Raw genomic sequence first — 19,784 nt, forward strand, 5'->3', positions numbered from 1 at the left:
ATTATCAGTCCTACCATTAATTATACATGCTTCCTTATTACTTCTTTAAACAACATTGTCACAGCAGCTTGTAACAGCCTGTATTAACAGCCTGCTGATAATTTCCATTATAAAAGGTTTCTTGGTTTGAGTAGTTTTCCTTGCTTTAAGGTTTTTATTTCTTACTTTCTTTCTGAGAAATGCTAACACACTGTTAGATTTGGTTGGTCATTGAAAAGTCCTCTGTCCAGAAAGTGTCTTTTTTCATTGTTTCACAGAATTCCACGGAGGTTTAAGCGCATTAGGAATTCTTAAAAATCGTTGTTTCCTGCTGTTGCTTGCACTCCAGGCTGGCATTATGCCAAAATAGCAGCAAGCCGTGGGGTTCAGAAGGACGGGTTTTGCTGCTACTAAAGCAGCTGTAGTGAGGTTGCGATGGGATGGCTGCACCGGCAGCGTGAGGTTGTGTCTTATCGTGCAGCTCTGGGCTTCAAGTGCTAAGGCTGCTCAGCACCAGCGGGAAATGGGTTGCTTCACCTGCACTCAGCAGCCAACCCAAACTGGCCAAAGGGCTGTTCTGCACTGTCTGAGGTGGTGCTTGGTGATAAAAGCTGGGGGGGAAGGAGAAGGGAGAGGGCACATCTGTGGCTATGGCATTTGCCTTCAAATTCCTGAGCCACCGCCTGAGGCCCAGCTTTCCGGGAAGCGGCTGTACACTTGCCTGCCAATGGGAAGCGGTGAGTCAGTTTCTTTTTTCCACTCTGCTTCAGCACGCAGCTTTTGCTTTCCCTATTAGTCTGTCATTACCTCCACCCACAAGTCTTCTCACCATCCTTGCATTTTCCCTGCATCCCACAGGAGCAGGGAGCGAGTGCCCTGCTGGGTCAGCCCCCAGTGGGGGATTAAGTCCCTTGCTGCCATCATCTGAACAGGTTGCCTAAGCCTCAGTAGACTGCCCGGTCTTGAATACTCAAGGCTCAAATTGATTGGTGTATGGTAGGGTTCTTGCTTTTCTTTTTAATACAATCTCAGTTAAATTAACTGAGGTTTTCAACTGTATCAAACTCGGGTAATTTTGGTTTCCAGTTTTTCTGTTTATCAACCAGAAAGCGTTGTGCTTATTTCTCTCATGCACATCTAATGAATCCCCTTTCATGTTGCTGTATAGCATTTAATTATGATTGCTTCCTTTTCCCAAGAGGTGGTTGCTTCAATTATTGCAAAGACTGAGAGGAATTAAAGTGGTACAGGCAAACAAAACGTAATAATTTCTGTCTTTCAGGTATTTGGGTTTGCAGTCTAGACGACTTTCTTGAATTTTGCCCATTTTAGGCAGTTAGGTAAAGGATAATTGTAATACAAAGAAGACTTTATATATGTAACTTTATCTTTGATCTTCCAAATATTAGTGTCATAAAAGGATTCTGACTGGTAGGTAATAATTTTAGTATATGTTTTTAAAAAAGTCTTGGCTTGGTTGGCATTTCAACGCAGCAATTGTGCACTAGTATTACAAATACTGTAATAGTCTGGATCATTAGGAAAACATCTGTAAAGTACCTGCTGCAGTTTCCATGAAATCATTGTTTTTTCTTAGATAACTGGAATAGATTTTGGCCTTTGCATCAGTAAGTACATCCATTCAAACAGTATCATTAATTTGCACTGTGGAGCACCAAATGTAAGTTTGCAGCTTAAGCTCAGTTTAGAACTGAGGATGTTACATGGATCTCTGAAGTAAGTCATGGAGGGTTTTGCAATTGCCTGTTGCAAAAATGGCATAGACAGACCTCTTGAGAATGAAGGAAGAGGAATTCTGTAATAGAGTTACAGCTATCTCCCATAATAATATTTTCTGTTACCTAAAATACTGTTATCTCCCGTTTTCACAGTAGTTGGACTCCAAAATAATGACTCCTTAGTAGCTGTAAAGCATCTTAGGCTTGTGTTGTTTCCCTTCCTTTCCATTTGAAAGGTGTGTGTTTATTGATGGCAGGCACTGTTCATGGCATAGTTTTTTAATTGCCATCACAACTTAAAGACTGCCTTTGATTCCTGCTTCCTACACAAACCTATCGGCTTTATATGCTTGGAAATTCCTCTTGGAGGCTGTGGAGCTAGGTGTGAAGCACCAGTTTGGATGCCCTAAGGATGAGTGCTGTGGGAGAACAGACAGATGGAGAGCTCTGGGGTACAATCAACTCAGTATTTCATGAGGCATTTGAGTTGTGGTCTGTGATTTCTGTAAAATACTTTTTGTCAAACAAGCGCTGTGGAACAGTAAGAAGATAGCACTGCAGCAGGTTTATATGCCATAGAATTAATTGACAGGAATAGGAGAAAGCCACTTGCACCACAAGTTATATAGGAAAATGATGATGTCTACTGTGTTCAGGAAGTTACACTGAAAATCTCAGACCAAAGCCGTTTTCTTCTGCTGGCTTGGAATTTGTCATATTTCTACTTTATTTTGTTCTTGAACAATGGGAGAAGGAAAATCAGGATGTTGCCCCACCGTTGATCTACGATTACAATAGGAAAGTGGAGTAGATACTGAAGCTGGACCTTTTCCTGCCGTCCCTGTCTTGTTCCATGGTTTCCTGCTGCAGTGAGATGACAAAGCTGCTTTCTTTAAGGCAACATGGAGCTCTTTCTGTTGTGCTCATCTGTTTTGATGAGCTACCTGAATTTTCTGAAGAATGTAATAAATTATAGGGTGACCTTGCTAGTTTATATTAATTTGGGAAGAGACATTTCTCTTTTCAGATGGCTCTAACTTCACTAAATGTGAGTTGCCTATTACAAAAATGGCATTAGCAGAGCCTATCAAAAAGAAGGAAAATTTAGTGTAAAATACTGTTTTACTGTATGGATTACTGCTAGCTCCCATTATAATTAATTAGTTCTTCCACTCTCCCGAAAAATGCACAGGCAATTTTAAAATTGCCAATGTTCTGAAAAAAATGAAATACCAAAGTTGAAAATTAGTAAAGAAATTGGAAGCTGCCAAGACTGAGGCATGCTTTTGTTTTCTTTTAGTTGAACTTCAAAATACTGGTCAGAGCTGCCATTATGTGAACAGTACTTCTTTTGTGTAAAGACAGTTAAAACATTCTGTAAAAATAAAAAATACAGACACTGATTTTTCCAGTTCTGCAAAGAAGCTGATGTTGGGCAGCAAAGTAGAAGCTAGTAGACTTTGTGCTGTGTACCTAAGGAGGTATGAGGAGTGAAAAGAAAACGGGGTGATTGGCTACCAGAAGTTAAAGCTTTGTTGGTGTCTGTCCAGAAACTTCTGCCTGCATCTACTGGCCATAGTGAATAGCATATGTAGATCAGTCATCTGGGGGGTGTATGTTAGCACTTCAGTCCTACCTGAAATTCAACCAATTGCCAAATTGCATTCAGTTTTTTAATATATATTTTTCACTGATACTTTTTTCTTCAGCTGTTGCTCCGAATACATGTACACACTGTGCATCTACCTGATTCGAATACATAGTCAACACTGAAAGCTGAGCAAGTTGTTCACCAGAGTCTCAAGTCTTGAAAAGTCTGATGATCCAGTTCTTCGGCAGCCTAAGCCAATTTAGCTGCCGGCTTGCCCTGCTGCCTCTCTTACTGTGCGTGCAGGCTGTGAGCTTGTCTGACCTTACACTGAACCTGTGTGGAGCCCAAAGCTGGCAGGAAGCTCTGCACTTTGCCTGAGATAGTTTCTCGATGATTTAGTGTGCTGAAATAGTTCAAAGCTGCTGCAGAGACACGAGTAGAAACACATGGCCAGGCCTGAGGGGAACCGAATGGGGCTGTAGATGCCAGTGTTTAGGTTAGTGTGGGATGCCCAGATTCAGGGCTGGAGGTGATGGGTTAGGTAGAATAGGGTAACATCAAGAAGAGCTCACTGACATCAGGTCAGTATTGGTTAAATCCGAGATCCACTAGCAGAAATCTGGAGATTACATCTTTCCTGGGTAAAAACATGAAAACAGTGGTGGTTCCAGAGGTGTCCTCTTATAAGTTCAGGGTGGAGTCCGTGGGGGTGGATTGCATAGCGCTATGCTGAGCATGATTTTCCTTTACTTGGATAAAGTACCTTTACTGAAAAATAGTTCCCACTGTTCTGGAAATTACTTCCCATTTTTTGTGAGTCTGGATATGTTGCCCTTGTATCTCTGGTGGTGACAGACTGCTTTTAGAGAATATTTGCTATTTAATTTTCTCACATGTTTGAGATTAAAGCCAAAATAAAAAATTGATGAGAATGTGCACACACTTCCAAAAAACCCCTCTTTTAACATTTATTGAAAGGTAAAGTAGTTTTGTTTCCCTTGTCTTAGCAATTATACCTGTTGTTGTTGTTATGTAGGTAAACCTGTATTTATATAATGGCAGTTTGGTTTTCTGAAGATCATATACCGAAGAGTTTGAAATAGCAAAATGTATTAACATTTGTAATACTTTGGCTCAATAACAGAATGAGTCTGTTTTGTAAGAGTGGAAAAATGGAAGCTGAAGCAAGTTTGTAACTTTTAGTAGTCACAAAAATGTGTGATGTATTTTGAATTGTGAACATCTCTTCTTATTCTTATGTAACTATTATATGAAAAGAAATTTATTTACCAGCCTTTTCAGTCTCAGTTTCTAGTATTCCAGGTATGCATAAGTATTCGTCTGAACTTGGTACGTTTATCCACAATGTAATTAATTACATTTGAATATTTCGTTCCTCTTGTTAAAGTAACGAGTTTGTAATGGCTTGAATTTTTGAACCTGTTATCAAAGCAATTCAGTTTGAAGTACTTTTAGAAGATAACGTTTTAAAAAACAATTTATGTGAAATTTTTTTTTTCATTTGCATAAATATTTCAGTTTAGCAACACTGTAATAACAGTAATGCTACAGGTATTAAAAGATTTTTCAGGAAATTCTGAATTATAATTGACCCTTTTCTTTTTAACATTATTTACTACAGGATTTAAACAAGCGTTTGTCCCTGCCTGCTGACATCAGGATACCTGATGGCTACCTTGAAAAGTTGCAGATTAACAGCCCGCCGTTTGATCAGCCCATGAGTCGACGTTCCCGCCGAGCATCACTAGTAAGTGTAATGCATCTGCTGTGCTAAATAAACCAACCTCTCAGTTCTTCAGATGCCTTTCAATGCAGATGTCTGTGTACCATAGGTTTGATTCAGCTTCACTTACACCTTGGCTTTTATGTCCTGAACTTCACTGTGTACCTGTCAAAATCAACTGAAGAATTTCACTCTTATTTCATTTTCCTTCTGCAAACTTGACCCTGTCATTTCTCAGTGAAGGTCTTGACCCATTGAAATCAGTTGCTAAACTCAGGTCCCAAAGTGCATACTTAAATCCTTTTGCTTTTTAGAGCAGGGATGATCTGTTTGAGCAAATAGGCCACATAGTCTTAGGTCAAGGCAGGGGCTCTCATGTGATGGAGTAGGAAGGACCTGAAGCAGCATAGAATGAAGGCAGATTCTCCTCTCTCTTCTTTTTGTATTTGATAACAAATTTGCTTTCTCAGAATTGCTGTTGAGATGATAGATTTTAATAATTATTTTTTTTACAGCGTATGTGTATTCCTAAGAATATAGATGAATAAATTGACATATAAATTTTTAGATTATTGGGTTATTAAAAAAAAAAAAAAAGGTCTTTCCTTGGAGATGGCAGAATGAGGTTTCCTATACTGTAATTAGAGTATCAATGCTAGAAATTGTGGACACTCATATGAAGTATGCACATCCATAAAATAGTCCAAAATATTTTGGTCTTATTTTTACAAAAATTGTTACATACTCAATCATAATTTGATCTATCAGTTTTCTTAATGTTAATCAAGGTCTTAAAGATTTGCTAGGCCATTCTGACTTCCTGAGCAAATTCATTGGTGAGAAATTCTTTGTAGAGAAAAACTGGATAGGTTCATGAAACCTGCACTGTTCTTTGTTTTCTCGATTTAACAGCTTATTTGCTGAAAAATAAATACGAGAGTGTGTGTAGCCAATTAGTTTTATTAACTGTGAAATATCTTTATTTTATTCTTTATGAATTAATGTCTATAACAAGGCAATGGTCGAGTTTTATCATGTATTTTTCTCCTGAAAACATACAATTTAGTGTGCTAGACTAAAGCTCTGATCTGCCTGTCGCCTTTTACAAGAACAACACTAAAAGCAGATTGGATCAAAGCACTGGAATTAATAATAATGTAGCGAGCTTAAATATTTGTGCCAGAGTTTTGTAGCTCATTAACCACTTCATTACTCATGTAGCATTGAGCTGCGGAATAGATTTCCCCAAACATTCTCTTTTCAGATAGTGGAGAAGTACCTTTTAAACCAAACCCTTTCAGTGTTGGAGTATAGTGTTGGGCGACTGGAGATTTTCTAATATATATCCAAATCCCCTGACTCGTTTAATGATGAGCCCTGATAGCAGCTGAAGTTCTCTCCTCTTTACCTTCTGAAAGACAGACAGAAACACAGTGCCCTCTAATGAATATGGTGTGTGTAAAATGTAGGGAATCAGCTTCCTGTCACAAAGTTGGTTCGTTTTGCCTTCTAAAAACGTTTTCAGGGCCTGTAAGTCCAAAATGAAACCTACCAGCAGTGCTGTGCTGTGCAGGCATGCATTTACTGCAGTGTCCTTTCATGATTTCAAACTAAAACTTAAAAAGGAAATTCAACGATTCATTATTCTGAGATTGTCACTGAAAGCTGGCTAGCAGAGTGTTAATTACAATATGTGAACACTGCTCTGCTTCAAAGATATGGCTCTTTTCAAGGCTTAGTAGGAACCAAAAGAAAAAAGCTATAAAAAGTATCAAGTGAGGACTTGTTATACTTTAATTCTGGTGTATTTCTTTGAAATACAACCAAAAAATCAGCTTTTCATGGTAATTGCCTTCTGTGTATACATGTACATGAATGTGCAGTAGCATAGGTCTAACTCCTATGCTCCAACTATTAGAAGAGACCATAAATGCAATGCATCAGTGTTTCTGTGTAAGTGAAGATAGACAGATATGTGTTGCAGAAAAAAAGATAAATAGTTCAGAAATTATTTTGAAGGAGATTGATCTTAGCTTGAGGAATCTTAAAAAATAGGGGGTTTTATGAGTGGTAGGTAACCAAAATGTGAATCAAAAATTAAACACATTGAAAGACAGGTCTTGAAAAATATCTGTCCTCTGTATATGAGAAATAATGTACAATTTATTGTCTAAAGAAGATTTTAAGTTTCTTAGTCTTGAACAACAGCATAGAGGTTTCTTAGAAATCAGACTTTTAAGCTGTATTCCAGACTGTCTGGCAATAAGAAGGGCAATGGCTCCAAGTTCTCCTTCAGTTTCTCCTATAAACGAAGCAGCCTATCTTTTTAATTCTAATACCATCTAATACTCACTTAAAGATATGTTTGTTTAAGTAGGTCAGAACACACTTTGGAAACATAATATTTATTTTACTAACATTGTACCTGAATCAGTGGTATGTTTAAAATCTCACTGGAGTCATAAGTGTTGTCAAATATCAATTTTCCTTGTATTTTGGGATAAACAGCTTGGCTTCAACAGGCCCCTAAATATGCTAGATACTAAAGTATCGTTATGCAGTTTTAAAACATTTCAATTCTAACGCTAATTTAATAAAGTAGAATTACTCTTAATGCTATGCTAACATAATTATGTGCCCATTTTTTCTCTTAGATAAGTCAGATATGTTTACAGACAAGATCTTAAACATACTTCAGATGCATTTTCATGCATGTGTTTTGAAAATTAAGTATTAATCCAACTTTTCTTAGTATATCTTCATATTATAGTCAAATCTTAATACAAGCAGCAGTATTTATGTTACACTGTGTTACCATGAAATAATCTATAACTTTAGTATCCATCAGATTTTAGGGGCAAATCAGCGTATTTAGGCTTGTGGATGTAGGTGCTGAAGCCAGTCTGGGGTCAAAATGCTATTCCTTAGAAAGAAATAGCAAGTGGAGAACTATGTTTGGAAGTGGGAGGAGGAGGTGGTGCTAGGGAGAAAACCTGGCTTTTTTCTCTCTGTGTATGTTCAATTATCAGTAGAGCAAAACCACATTAAGCCTATGGATTTGGGGTTTTGACTGGGTCCAGACTATATGGACGACTTATATTGGTTTAAAAAATGATGTGTTTTACATTATCTACTTTTAGCATTCCTTACACTGTAAAAACAGTATAAAGCTTTGGTGTAATTGGCAATGGTCTTAAGTGAAAAGAACTGTAAGAGATAACTGTATTAAATACAAGCAGTGGATTTGAACAGGAAAAGAGAAACGATCATAAAGTCTTCAGAAAAAGGTGTTAGATAGGCAGGCCAACCCTCCTGGTTTGCACTGCAGAGCTAAGTTGGTGATGAAAAAAGAGAAGGTGAATAGATCCAAGTAAAATACACAAAGACTTGAAGTTATGAGCTGTGAAACGTAAACTGTTGAAACAAAGCTGAAGCCTGTGGAAGAATGATGTTTAGGGATTTTACTGGCAGAGTTTTAGACTGAAAAGCATTGAGAGGTCAGAATAGGAGAGGAAAACTGGAGCTGTGATCTTGAATGTGTTATGTATATATTAGTAGAGAGCAAATAAGTAATGAAAGTTGTTTTGAAAGAGGTAGTAGCATATGGTTATGCTAAGCAAGAGAAAGGATGGAATAGTTTGAGATTACTTCTGTGCTTTAAGCTGTAACAACCTCATTAGTAGCGATCAGAAGAGTGGAGGAGGGTAAAGTGGAGTTTCAGTCTAAGTGTAGCTCAGTACATAGTCCTTCCAAGATAAATGCTGGACTGGCCAACAGGCTTAATATTAGGCTTTGATGCTGAGATACGTTTGTATCATAATATGATAAATTGTTTTTAAAGCAGTGGAATTGTGCGGTGTATGATCAAGTACTATCAAGTATTTTTCTGAAACAAAATTTAGCTTGCTGATTAAATGATGTATAAATAAACTGTTCCGTTTTAGTGATCGATAATCCCATTTATTTTCATTGCAGTCAGAAATTGGATTTGGAAAAATGGAAACCTATATCAAGTTAGAAAAGCTTGGAGAGGTATGTATAGCTTTCTTTTGAAGTGACTACTGCTTTGATGACAATGTCTTACATAAAATTGTACATAGATGTTAATTGAACATCTCACCAGCCTCTGACTTCCAGGGAGACAATAAAATTCAGGAGGGGCCAGGTGTCAGTCCTGTCCAATTTGGCTGAGGTTGGCCAGCGGGATCAAAACTGGACAAGGGGCACTGGAATGGGACACACTGACCATTGCAGAAGGAGGCAGGGCTGGGCAGCATCTCTGCTGCCAGCGTTGCAGCTACGCCTCTGATGGCAACATTTACCTTTCCAAACACATTTATTTTTCCTTTTGCCTCTAGTACATGTTAGCTGGGTCACTAGACATGACATAACATTGCATATCTTTGGAGGAATGTGAATCTAGTAGCTATCAAGTCATACTTGCGGGTGTAGATTATCTCACTTGCAAAGTGCAGTGGACAGCAGCAGATATGTACTGCAGCCTAGGGCAGTTTCTGTAACTTTGTTGTTTCCTCTTTGCATTTGCTGGGATTAGTTGTAGCTACTCGCTGTTTTGTCAGAATTTCTTGTGTAACATGCCTTGAGAGTTTTGAATCTAATAATCTCAGAAAAAAATATAGTAAAAAGATACGCTCCATAATGTTCACTGTTCATTACGTCAACCAAAATAAAACTTTGTCAACACCTCCACCCCCACCCCCCAAAAAAAATTCTCATGTAAAGTATGTAACAGAGACAAGCAGCTATCAAAAGGAGTTACGTGTTTTCATAGAAGTAATGGAAGAGTACATCTGCAGCCTTTGGAAACAAAGCTGCAGCATAGTGTAGAGATACCTGAGCTAGTTTTAAGCAAATAGAGGCTTTCAGGAAGGTAAATGATCCCGGCAGTGAACTTAGCGCTACCTGATCAGAGTTCTTTGGTAGCTGCATGGTGTAGAGATTTCCATGTCGTTTTCAGAGTTGTTAAGCATAGCCATCCCTTGTGCTTTCTGTATGTTCAGACCTGTGCTTACAAAATACTTTCGTAGCTTTACATATATCAAAAGGATACAACGTTAAAACTGTTTGTATCCAAAAATGAAACCTATTAGGACCTCAGACAGAAGGTTATCTTTTCTTTTTTAACTGATCTTTCAATAGAGAACAACTAGTAAAAGTTTCCTTCTCTTTCCATCTTGTTAGGGTACTTACGCAACAGTTTATAAGGGGAGAAGTAAATTGACAGAGAACCTGGTAGCTCTGAAAGAAATCCGACTGGAACATGAAGAGGGAGCACCGTGCACTGCCATAAGAGAAGGTGGCCACTTTTTTTTTAATACGCTTCATAAAATTTCAGATACTTTTGGGTTTCTTTTTGACCAAGGCACCGTTGGTACTTGACAATATGTAGACTGCGTGAGAGATTAATGGAATCGGTATTAGTTTCGATGAGGAAAATTTTAGTCTAGATGTATTAAGAGTTAATGTTTCAAATTTATTTACTTTGTGCAGAGTGTTTCTGTTCTCAAATGCAGTGTTATAAATGGATGATTTTATACTAAAGTAGACTATTATTAGTGAGTAACTTTCAAGGATTCAGAATTCATTTTACCAAATGACTACTTCTGTCTGAAATGTATGATTTAGGAAATATTTGCAGTTTTTTTACTCAAATGGCTGTTCGGCATTTTGATTAAATACCTTAGTCTATATAAGTATTATGTTCTTAATACAGCTGTTTAATTTTTAAAAAATAAACAGCTTATATGTATGAACTTGCTAGAAATGCATTTGCTGCTTATATGTTGTACTTTATTTTATGCTTACAATTCTCTTTTGCAGTGTCATTATTAAAAGATCTGAAGCATGCAAATATTGTTACATTACACGATATTGTGCACACAGACAAGTCTTTGACTCTTGTGTTTGAATATCTGGTAAGTGCTTAAACAACTAGCAATCTTTGCATTTGATTTTTTGTTTCTAAGTAACACATACATAACAAAATTCTGTACTCCTTTTAAAAATAGTGAGACTGTTGTAGTTTTCTGCTGCATCTAGAACTATTCCGCTGAAAATGAGAAAAGTGTATTCAGTTCTCAAATTGCTGGAAATTACTAAATACTGTTCTGATCACTTCAACATTTAATTAATAGCAGTTAGTGGTAATCTACCTGAGCAAACTGTGTGTTTGCACCAAAATCATTAACTGTAAAAAGGATAATCGTGCTATTATTCAAACAATATTTCTCTGTTATGACTACTCAAACGAGTTAGCTAAGGAAAAAGTATACTTTGAAGTAAGCAATGGTTTTTCTAACAATCTTTCCAAGCAGGTGTCCGCAATTCCATATTTCACTTGCTCGCCTCTTGCATTGTTGACTTTTCACTTTCTCACTGAAGCTTCTTGTGTAATATGCTGGAATAGATAAGTGTAATAAGAGGGATGAAGAAAAGACCTCTTTACTTCCAATGTAATTGAAGAATATAGCAATTTCCTAAAATTCTGTGCCACACATGAGGTAGAGGAGAAGATAATAACAAGCAATGTTGCCTGATATGATGCAGCTTGCTGGAAAACATGAGTATTTATATCCTATGGAAAGCCAGAATTCTCCACATATTCAGGATTTACGTTTTTTATCATTGAACATCTTTTGCAGAAAACTCAGTTTTCTGATTAATTATTTCAGTTCTAACAATAAATAATGTTAACGTGATCTGTTGTCCACAATTTTACTGAACAGTGTTGGTGGTGTTTTGACAGGACAAGGATCTGAAGCAGTACATGGATGACTGTGGTAACATCATGAGCATGCACAATGTAAAGGTGAGTGTTTCCAGTGGCAGTGACTGTTGTCTTCCAGCTTTTTCTGTTCTGAGAATTTCAGAGAACTCAATATCAGGAGCTGTATGGGTCAGGGCTTTTTTAAAAAAACAAATGTAAGAAACTTAACTTTCTTTTTGACCTTTGGGCCTGGCTTAGCTACTTTTGGCATCAGATGGAGTCTCTTTGTTTGTTTGTTTTGATGGCTTTTAAGTGCTTAAAGCACTTAAAAGAGGACATTATATAACTTTATATGTTTTCTTTCTCTTTGAAGTTACATATTTAAAATTAAAAACTTTCTTAAAAATAATACATTCATAACTCTTTTGACCTCTTCTTGTCCGTCCATTATTTTATACCTATTTATTAAGTTAAGTCTGTAATTTGGTATATCCTCAAATAAAATTTATATATGCACACTGAGGAAAATGTAGCCTCAATCATGAATGTGGGTTTGGGTGCCACTGCTTACCACTGAAGTAAGAAATTAATAATACACATTTAAGAATAAGTGATGTTCATTTTTCAATTAGTAATAAAATGGAAATTATTTTCTTTATGGTTTAATTGTCTGTTGCTTTTAACTTTGGCTGTGACCAGCTCAAGTGACACAGTTTCCAGTCTGGTCTGCTGAAACTAACTCATGTTCAAGTGTTACCTCTCTCATAACTAACAGGTTTTGATTTGGGAAACTGGAATAACTGTTCATGTTCTTTAATACTTACAGCTTTATAAACACGATTCCAAACAGAGGACAGTACTGTCTTGAAATGAGAAGTTGGGTTAGCGGTATCACCCTGCTGTGCTGCAGCCTTATTCTTAGACAGTAGCACATGGCACAAATGTGGCTGACAACACAGTGTACTAAATACTGTGAAGTGATGGGGTTTGTGTGCATTCCGGTAGCGTCATCATCCTCGTTTTTGGCTTAGTTGCATGTTGAGAAATCTGTTCTTCATTGAATGGCGTATGGGATTCAGTCTAGATACCGGTTACTGTTTGGATAGCTTTTTCTTTTATTCTGTTGTCACATTGCAGTAAATATCTCTGGGGAAAGACATCTGCCCTTAACCTATGCTTTTGCTTCCTTTGAGAGTCTGCAAAAAGTTCTTTAATTTGTATCTACTTCTGAGAGACAACAAATAACATAATTACACTTGTGCTCTTAATTAACTGCAATTTATTAAGTAGTGTTTTAAGCTAAAAAATAAATAAAGAAAGAAAAGCTGTAAGAGTGAAGCTGGCTCCTGTAGCAAGTGCAGTTACAGAACAAGCAGAATCTGTTTGTGGTAGTCCGAGCAAAGTGGAGGAACTGTTTTCCCTGGTTTACCGATGGTTAAAGCTATGCCCTAAGAGCAGATTTATATGGTCACTGCCTTTGGCTCTGGGAAACCAGAACAGCTGCTAACTGTAGTAACTGTGGGTGCTTATCTTACAATAACTGGGGGGGGTTCTGCTCATTGCTAACATTTGAGAGACCTCTTTGTCATCGTTCCCCACATTTCTCAGCTAATTTTATTTTTTTGAGTTTTAACAAAATGAAGTTGTGTAATATAATGGGGTGTGTGATCCCTGCTGGTATTACTGTTCCAAACAAATTTTGAGCTAATACATGTCCTGTGCATTTCTAAAAGGATCAATGCCAACTGTGATGAAGAGCCACAATTTCTGTAATCTGCTTTGCCTTCTTATCCAGTCCTTGCAGTCCCAGTGCACACTGGAGATGGCTATCGATTTCCACAGCAGTCCTTTTAATATTACTTTGGACTGACTACCCCTGCAACAGGATGGACATGAGTAGATGGAAACAAAACTTGTTGCTTCTTACTCTGCTCTTTGAAAAAGAAAAAAAAGAAAGAAAAAAATCGATCCAAATTGCTTTTTTGTCCTAGAAGAGCTAAATCCCACATAAGCAGACTGAGAACAGATGGATGTAAACTACACCTGCTGTGCATTTGTCCAGTTTAGGAAAGAGAATTTGGTGGTGTCACCTGGTACAAAAATAAACCAATGTGTTAGAAAATTATTATATAAAGAACTTTCTGTTTCTCCTCAAAAGTCTTATTACATGCTGAATTTGTCACACTGGTAAACATTGCTTTTTTCATTGGATATTTGATCTTCTATACTGGCTGAGGACTGTTGTGTGGTAAATGCCAGCAGTGGCTACCCAGAAGTCTCATGTTTAAGATCAGACCATTTATACAGCAGGATGACCATGAGCCAGCAATGTGCCCTTGCAGCCAAGAAGGTCAATGGCATCCTGGGGTGTATCAGAAGGGGGGTGGTCAGTAGGTCGAGAGAGGTTCTCCTTCCCCTCTACTCTGCCCTGGTGAGACCACATTTGGAGTATTGTGTTCAGTTCTGGGCCCCTCAGTTCAAGGACAGGGAATTGCTTGAAAGAGTCCAGCGCAGAGCCACAAAGATGACTGAAGGAGTGGAGCATCTCCCTTATGAGGAGCAGCTGAGGGAGCTGGGTCTCTTTAGCTTGGAGAAGAGGAGACTGAGGGGTGACCTCAATAATGTTTATAAATTTGTAAAGGGCGAGTGTCAGGAGGAAGGAGCCAGGCTCTTCTCAGCGATAGCCAATGACAGGACAAGAGGCAATGGGAGCAAGCTGGAGCATAGGAGGTTCAACCTGAACATGAGGAAAAGCTTTTTTACTGTAAGGGTGACAGAGCACTGAACAGGCTTCCCAGAGAGGTTGTGGAGTCTCCTTCTCTGGAGACATTCAAAACCCGCTTGGACATGTTCCTGTCTGACCTACTCTAAGTGATCCTGCTCTGGTAGAGGGGTTGAACTGGATGATCTTTTGTGGGCCCTTCCAACTCCTAATATTCTGTGATTCTGTGATACATACATAACTACAAAATGGTTCTTAATGCTGTGATACAGTAAACTTGCTTGGTTGCCCTCTGCCAAACCTTTCTTCATCCCTTACTACTTCTGTGTCTATATGTGTGCAGTGTTGATATGCATGACTGAAGTTGCTTGCTTGGTTTGCTGTTCCAAAGGACTGAAATAAACCTGTGTGTGTCAAGGTGAGGGGACGAATGTAAATGCCAGAGGCAGTTGGGCTGTTTTGATAATCCTCATTTCCCCATTCCTCCATGTTTTGAGAGTTTCTGAATCCAAGTGTGTTTTTCCAATAGCATCCCAAAATGTTCTATACACAGCTTAGCGCAATTGGATAGAGAGGATGCAGAGCTGCATTTTCGGAAAGGATTCAGTGGCAGAAGAGAACTTGAGTATAGTCAGAGACAGTTACCTTTAAAGACATTAGTGTGGGAAAGAGCATTGGTAAATGCTTCCCTAAAAATAAAAAGCCCTGTGGTTCTCTTCGGTTAAGCAGAACAAATTGTTCTTGAAATCTTTGTTGTAAAATATCATGTTAAAGCAGTGCATTAGCATAAAGGCATTTTAAATGTGTAACTGAAAATGAAGATGTTCAGAGTTTATTCATAGGGAAAAGTAACTTAATTTTTGAGAAGTATTTGTGTCCTGCTTACAACAGAGCCTTAACTGTACAGTGTGCAAATGGGCTGTTTTAGTTGTGTAATCTGTAGATTAACATATTTAGTCTCATTTATATAAATGTTCTCTTTTGTAGCTATTTTTATACCAGATTCTTCGTGGTTTGGCATACTGTCATAGGAGAAAGGTATTGCATCGAGATCTGAAGCCACAAAATCTACTAATTAACGAGAAAGGAGAACTGAAGCTTGCAGACTTTGGTATGGCCTGAAATTATTCTGTAACAAATACTTTCTTCACTTAGCAAACAAACAAACAAAAAAGCATCTTACCTTATAAAGCAAAGATGAGAACATCATGTTTGTAATGAATTTGTGAGTTCTCAGATGGAAAATGAAAGTCAGCCTTTTGTAGGATATTAGTAATCAAAGTAATAGATGTATAGAAAATACTGTAATTTAATTTGTGGTTTGAAAGCAGCCTTAGAGCTTTCTTTGAAATTGGCACTGATTCAGATCCTTAAGGTGGAGCTCCAGTTGCTTTTCCTAACTGTCCACACTTGCTCCAAAGCAGAGTAACCATGAGGGGAGAGAGAAGGGGTCTGTCCACATGCCAAATTGTTGGGTGTTACCCCAGCACTGATACACCAAGTTCCCTTGGGATTTCCAGTCGAGTGGGGCATTGACAGTTTCCTGTTATCTTCTGTGTCAGCAAGGTCCTTTGAAATTTGAGCTACGCTGGTTTTTCCCCTTGTGTTGAAAGTTGCTCAGAAGATCGTATCTAATACAGTAGACCTAAAATCTATTGAAGATACTGCTGACAAACTGACAATGTGAGGGTGGAAAACCCCAGCTGATCCAACACTGATTTGGTCTGTTTCCACCATTTCATTATTCATTTATTGCCTTCTGCCTCTTGCAGCATAGTTCTCATATGGAAATAGTGCAGAAGGGTTTTCACAGGGGAGAGGTATCATATTGATCTAATGTTCTGTTGTTTTAATGAAATTTATGGGATTACTCCAGGTTTTGATCTGTTTACCTGCCTTCTGTGCTTAAAAATGCTGATCATGAGATTGCTGTAAATACTGAGAGGCAAGTCACAAGTTGTAGACATATATTTACTAAGGCTTTTTAATGAACAGAATTGGGAAGGTATTTAGCAAGTATAATAAGGTTGATTTAGCTGTTAAAAGTTCTTTGCCAATTCCACGCAAAATAAGACCTCAGCGAGCTGCACATGACTCTGTTTTTTCCCTTTTTATCAAGGATTGGCTAGAGCAAAGTCTGTTCCTACGAAGACCTACTCCAATGAAGTTGTCACGCTATGGTACAGACCTCCTGATGTTCTCCTTGGATCTTCAGAGTATTCAACTCAGATTGACATGTGGTTTGTATAGCTTTGTCTAATTTAATTTTTGTTCTCAGTCAAGTTAAAAAATATCAACTCTTTATTATGTAGTAGCATCCAAATACTAATCCTTTGAGTTTTTGAAGGCTGCAACTGAGTTAGATTTTTAGAGAAAGGATTGGCAGACAGGGATGATGCTATTATTTCTCCCTGGAAATGCAGAGTACTTCTTTACTGCTTAGAGTAAGCAGGCATTAGGCCCACAGTGTTAGGGGAAAAAAACCAAACATGTTCTAATGACATGATAATGTAGTATTTTACTGTGAACTTCAATACAGTTGCTAAAACTGACATCTGAAGGAAGAGGATATAATACAGCTATGACATAGGTTTTGTTTGGTCTTTGACAGTTCTTTTGTTGCTACGTATCTTTCAAAGCAATATTTTTAATAGCAGCATGTAGCTAACAACTAATTTAATGATTTGTTTTAATTGAAGAGAAATCACAGGAATCTTTTAAGAGCTGAAAGCTTGAATTGTCGGATTGTTTCTGATTTATCTTTTTCTCTTTTTATAAAGGGGTGTCGGATGCATATTTTTTGAAATGGCATCAGGAAGGCCTCTTTTTCCTGGTTCGACTGTTGAAGATGAACTGCACTTAATTTTCAGACTTCTGGGTAAATGGATACTTTTAGCAGTAATGTTAATGCTTTATGTTTGTTCTTCCAAGCACTTTTTCCATGAGAATTGTAGGTTTTTTTTCTATAAACAATGATACTTTATGTTGCATTGTAATTAAGTTGAATGATTGAACTCAGTGCACAGCTGAGTTTGTACAATGTAGGCTCATTCATTTTTATTTTTTTCTTTCTCTCCTGTTTAAATTACGGCATTAAATGCTTATTTATGTCAAAGTTGTTTCTTTGCATTTTTTTAAGTTGAATTTGTGGCTTGTTTTTTAAATGCAGGAACGCCATGTCAAGAAACATGGCCAGGCATTTCTTCCAGTGATGAATTTAGAAACTACAACTTTCCCAAGTATAAACCACAACCCCTCATCAACCATGCACCAAGGTACTTTGTGTTTTATTAATAGAAGATATGCATCCCTGTGGCTTTCTGTATTTGTAAATATGAACATGTTTCCCTGTACGGTCTGCTGCTGAGTGCTGGAAGACCACACATCAGTTGTGTTATTGTGAGCAGACAGTAATGCAAAGCATAATCCCGGTACTATGTGATTACTTTGTCTAATATCATTTAAGGTACCACAGCTCCATAATGACCAATAGAACAATAAACAAATCCAATTAATAATGCTTGCATAGGAGGAGTATTCGCACAGCACTTCCTGAATAACCCAGATTCTCGTGTTATGCAGTAGGCCCGATTGATAAAATGGCAAAGTTTCCTCGAGCAGTCTCTTGAAATAATTCTAAAACCATTATGGGGAATTTGAAGGGTCTGCACAGTTATTGTAAATAAACTGTATAACAAAGGCTACCACATTTTTTAATGGACTCTGAAAAAAAAAGATCTGACATTGTGTCCTTCTTGTAAGTGAGTAGTATTAAGCTTAATAAAAACCAAACTTTGTTTTCTAAAATTAATTCTCCAGGTCAACCTCGTAAATCACAATCCAAAGCTCAGGATTTATCTGTCCCCAGCTTTTTTTCAAATAGTCTTGCTCTGAAATACTGGTACTTATATGTATACACATTAACATGCAGAAAAGTTGTTTAGGTGAAAGCATTTCCGTGTTTAAATTTAATTTTCAGGTTTGATGCCATTTAATGAAGTCAGTTCCTTTGCAGTTTTGCTTTTGTAAATACAGTCCAGTAACTGTTTTAATTTTTTAAAATATTTCTATTTTTAGGCTAGACACGGAAGGAATTGAATTGATAGCGAAGTTCCTTCAAGTAAGATGTGTTTCGTGGCTTTACTTTATAAAAAATGCAAGTTTAAAGTTTTAATATATTATTTACAAATTGTATTAGAAGCTATAGTATCTGTGAGATCTGTCTCAAAGTGAAATACGCAGCTGAGTCTGCAGAGGATGACAGATCTGGGACATATGACAATTTTAGGAAGCCTGTATGCTGTAAGAATTTAAAACCTGATGTTTAAAGATTTTTTTTTTTAATTTTATTTTTACCAGAAGTGATTTTTTCTCTTACTACTTTTAGTAGAAATAGAATTGATTTAGAAAACATTGTTGTGATCTCATGTATTAGCATTTTATTGCAATTGAATATTAGAATATAACGTAGACAGAAATCTGTCATCTAATTATTGTTACATCTGTAGATAAAGATTAAGTCTGGTTTTGATGCATGCATTTACAGCAGTCATTTTGACTATTTCAGCAGTCTTGTTATTTGTTGATAATACTGATTTAGGTAATATATGTTGATTCAATGTGAGAAATAAAAGTAATGAAAACAGATCTGTCCTAGTGAGTTGGTGGGAAATATGAATCGAGTAGAACTTCTTTGCTCCTTTGATCAAATGTCCTGATGCAAAGTTTTTTTATGAAAACCAACACACTTGTATCCGTTTATGTTAATAGTATGAGTCAAAGAAGAGGATTTCGGCAGAAGAGGCCATGAAACATGCGTATTTCAGAAGTCTTGGAACAAGAATACACTCTTTGCCTGAAAGTAAGAGGAGTAGTAACGTAGCAGAGTATTGTTAAGATAGTACATTATAGCTAAGTATGCTGCTTACGGAAAACCTCTCAAGTCTACTAAAGAAGTCTGGTTTATATTGACTTAAATATTTGGGAATGGAAAACATTTTTTTTTTTAATCTGAAATGTATAATTAAGAATAGAATTTAGTTCAATAAAGCACAGTTATGTTTGGATATGAATTAATTTCTTTGTTACATTCCAGGTGTTTCAATATTCAGTCTAAAAGAGATTCAGTTGCAAAAAGACCCTGGCTTTCGAAATTCCACTTACCCAGAGACAGGTATGGAACGCTTAACATTTTCTCAATTTTGCAAACGAATGCTGTGCTAGAGCCATTTGGAACTGACAGTATACTGTGTTAAATTGGTCTGTGTGAATGCACTCAAACA

General features: G+C 37.2%; 1 protein-coding gene across 4 annotated transcripts in view; it reads left to right on the forward strand.

The window, feature by feature from the left end:
* Positions 1–19,784, forward strand: part of CDK17 (cyclin-dependent kinase 17) — a 53,873-nt gene that overhangs the window by 32,058 nt on the left and 2,031 nt on the right. For all 4 annotated transcript variants that reach the window (XM_010190469.1, XM_010190471.1, XM_010190472.1 and 1 more), the window contains 12 exons: positions 4,952–5,077; positions 9,029–9,085; positions 10,256–10,370; positions 10,895–10,989; positions 11,820–11,882; positions 15,490–15,613; positions 16,622–16,742; positions 17,283–17,380; positions 17,672–17,777; positions 18,580–18,622; positions 19,273–19,363; positions 19,598–19,675. In XM_010190469.1, the coding sequence (XP_010188771.1) occupies positions 4,952–5,077; positions 9,029–9,085; positions 10,256–10,370; positions 10,895–10,989; positions 11,820–11,882; positions 15,490–15,613; positions 16,622–16,742; positions 17,283–17,380; positions 17,672–17,777; positions 18,580–18,622; positions 19,273–19,363; positions 19,598–19,675 (1,117 nt within the window). The remainder of the gene's footprint in view (positions 1–4,951; positions 5,078–9,028; positions 9,086–10,255; positions 10,371–10,894; positions 10,990–11,819; positions 11,883–15,489; positions 15,614–16,621; positions 16,743–17,282; positions 17,381–17,671; positions 17,778–18,579; positions 18,623–19,272; positions 19,364–19,597; positions 19,676–19,784) is intronic.

Source organism: Mesitornis unicolor, unplaced genomic scaffold (genome assembly GCF_000695765.1).
Source record: "Mesitornis unicolor isolate BGI_N332 unplaced genomic scaffold, ASM69576v1 scaffold14758, whole genome shotgun sequence".
Taxonomy (NCBI): Eukaryota; Metazoa; Chordata; class Aves; order Mesitornithiformes; family Mesitornithidae; genus Mesitornis; species Mesitornis unicolor.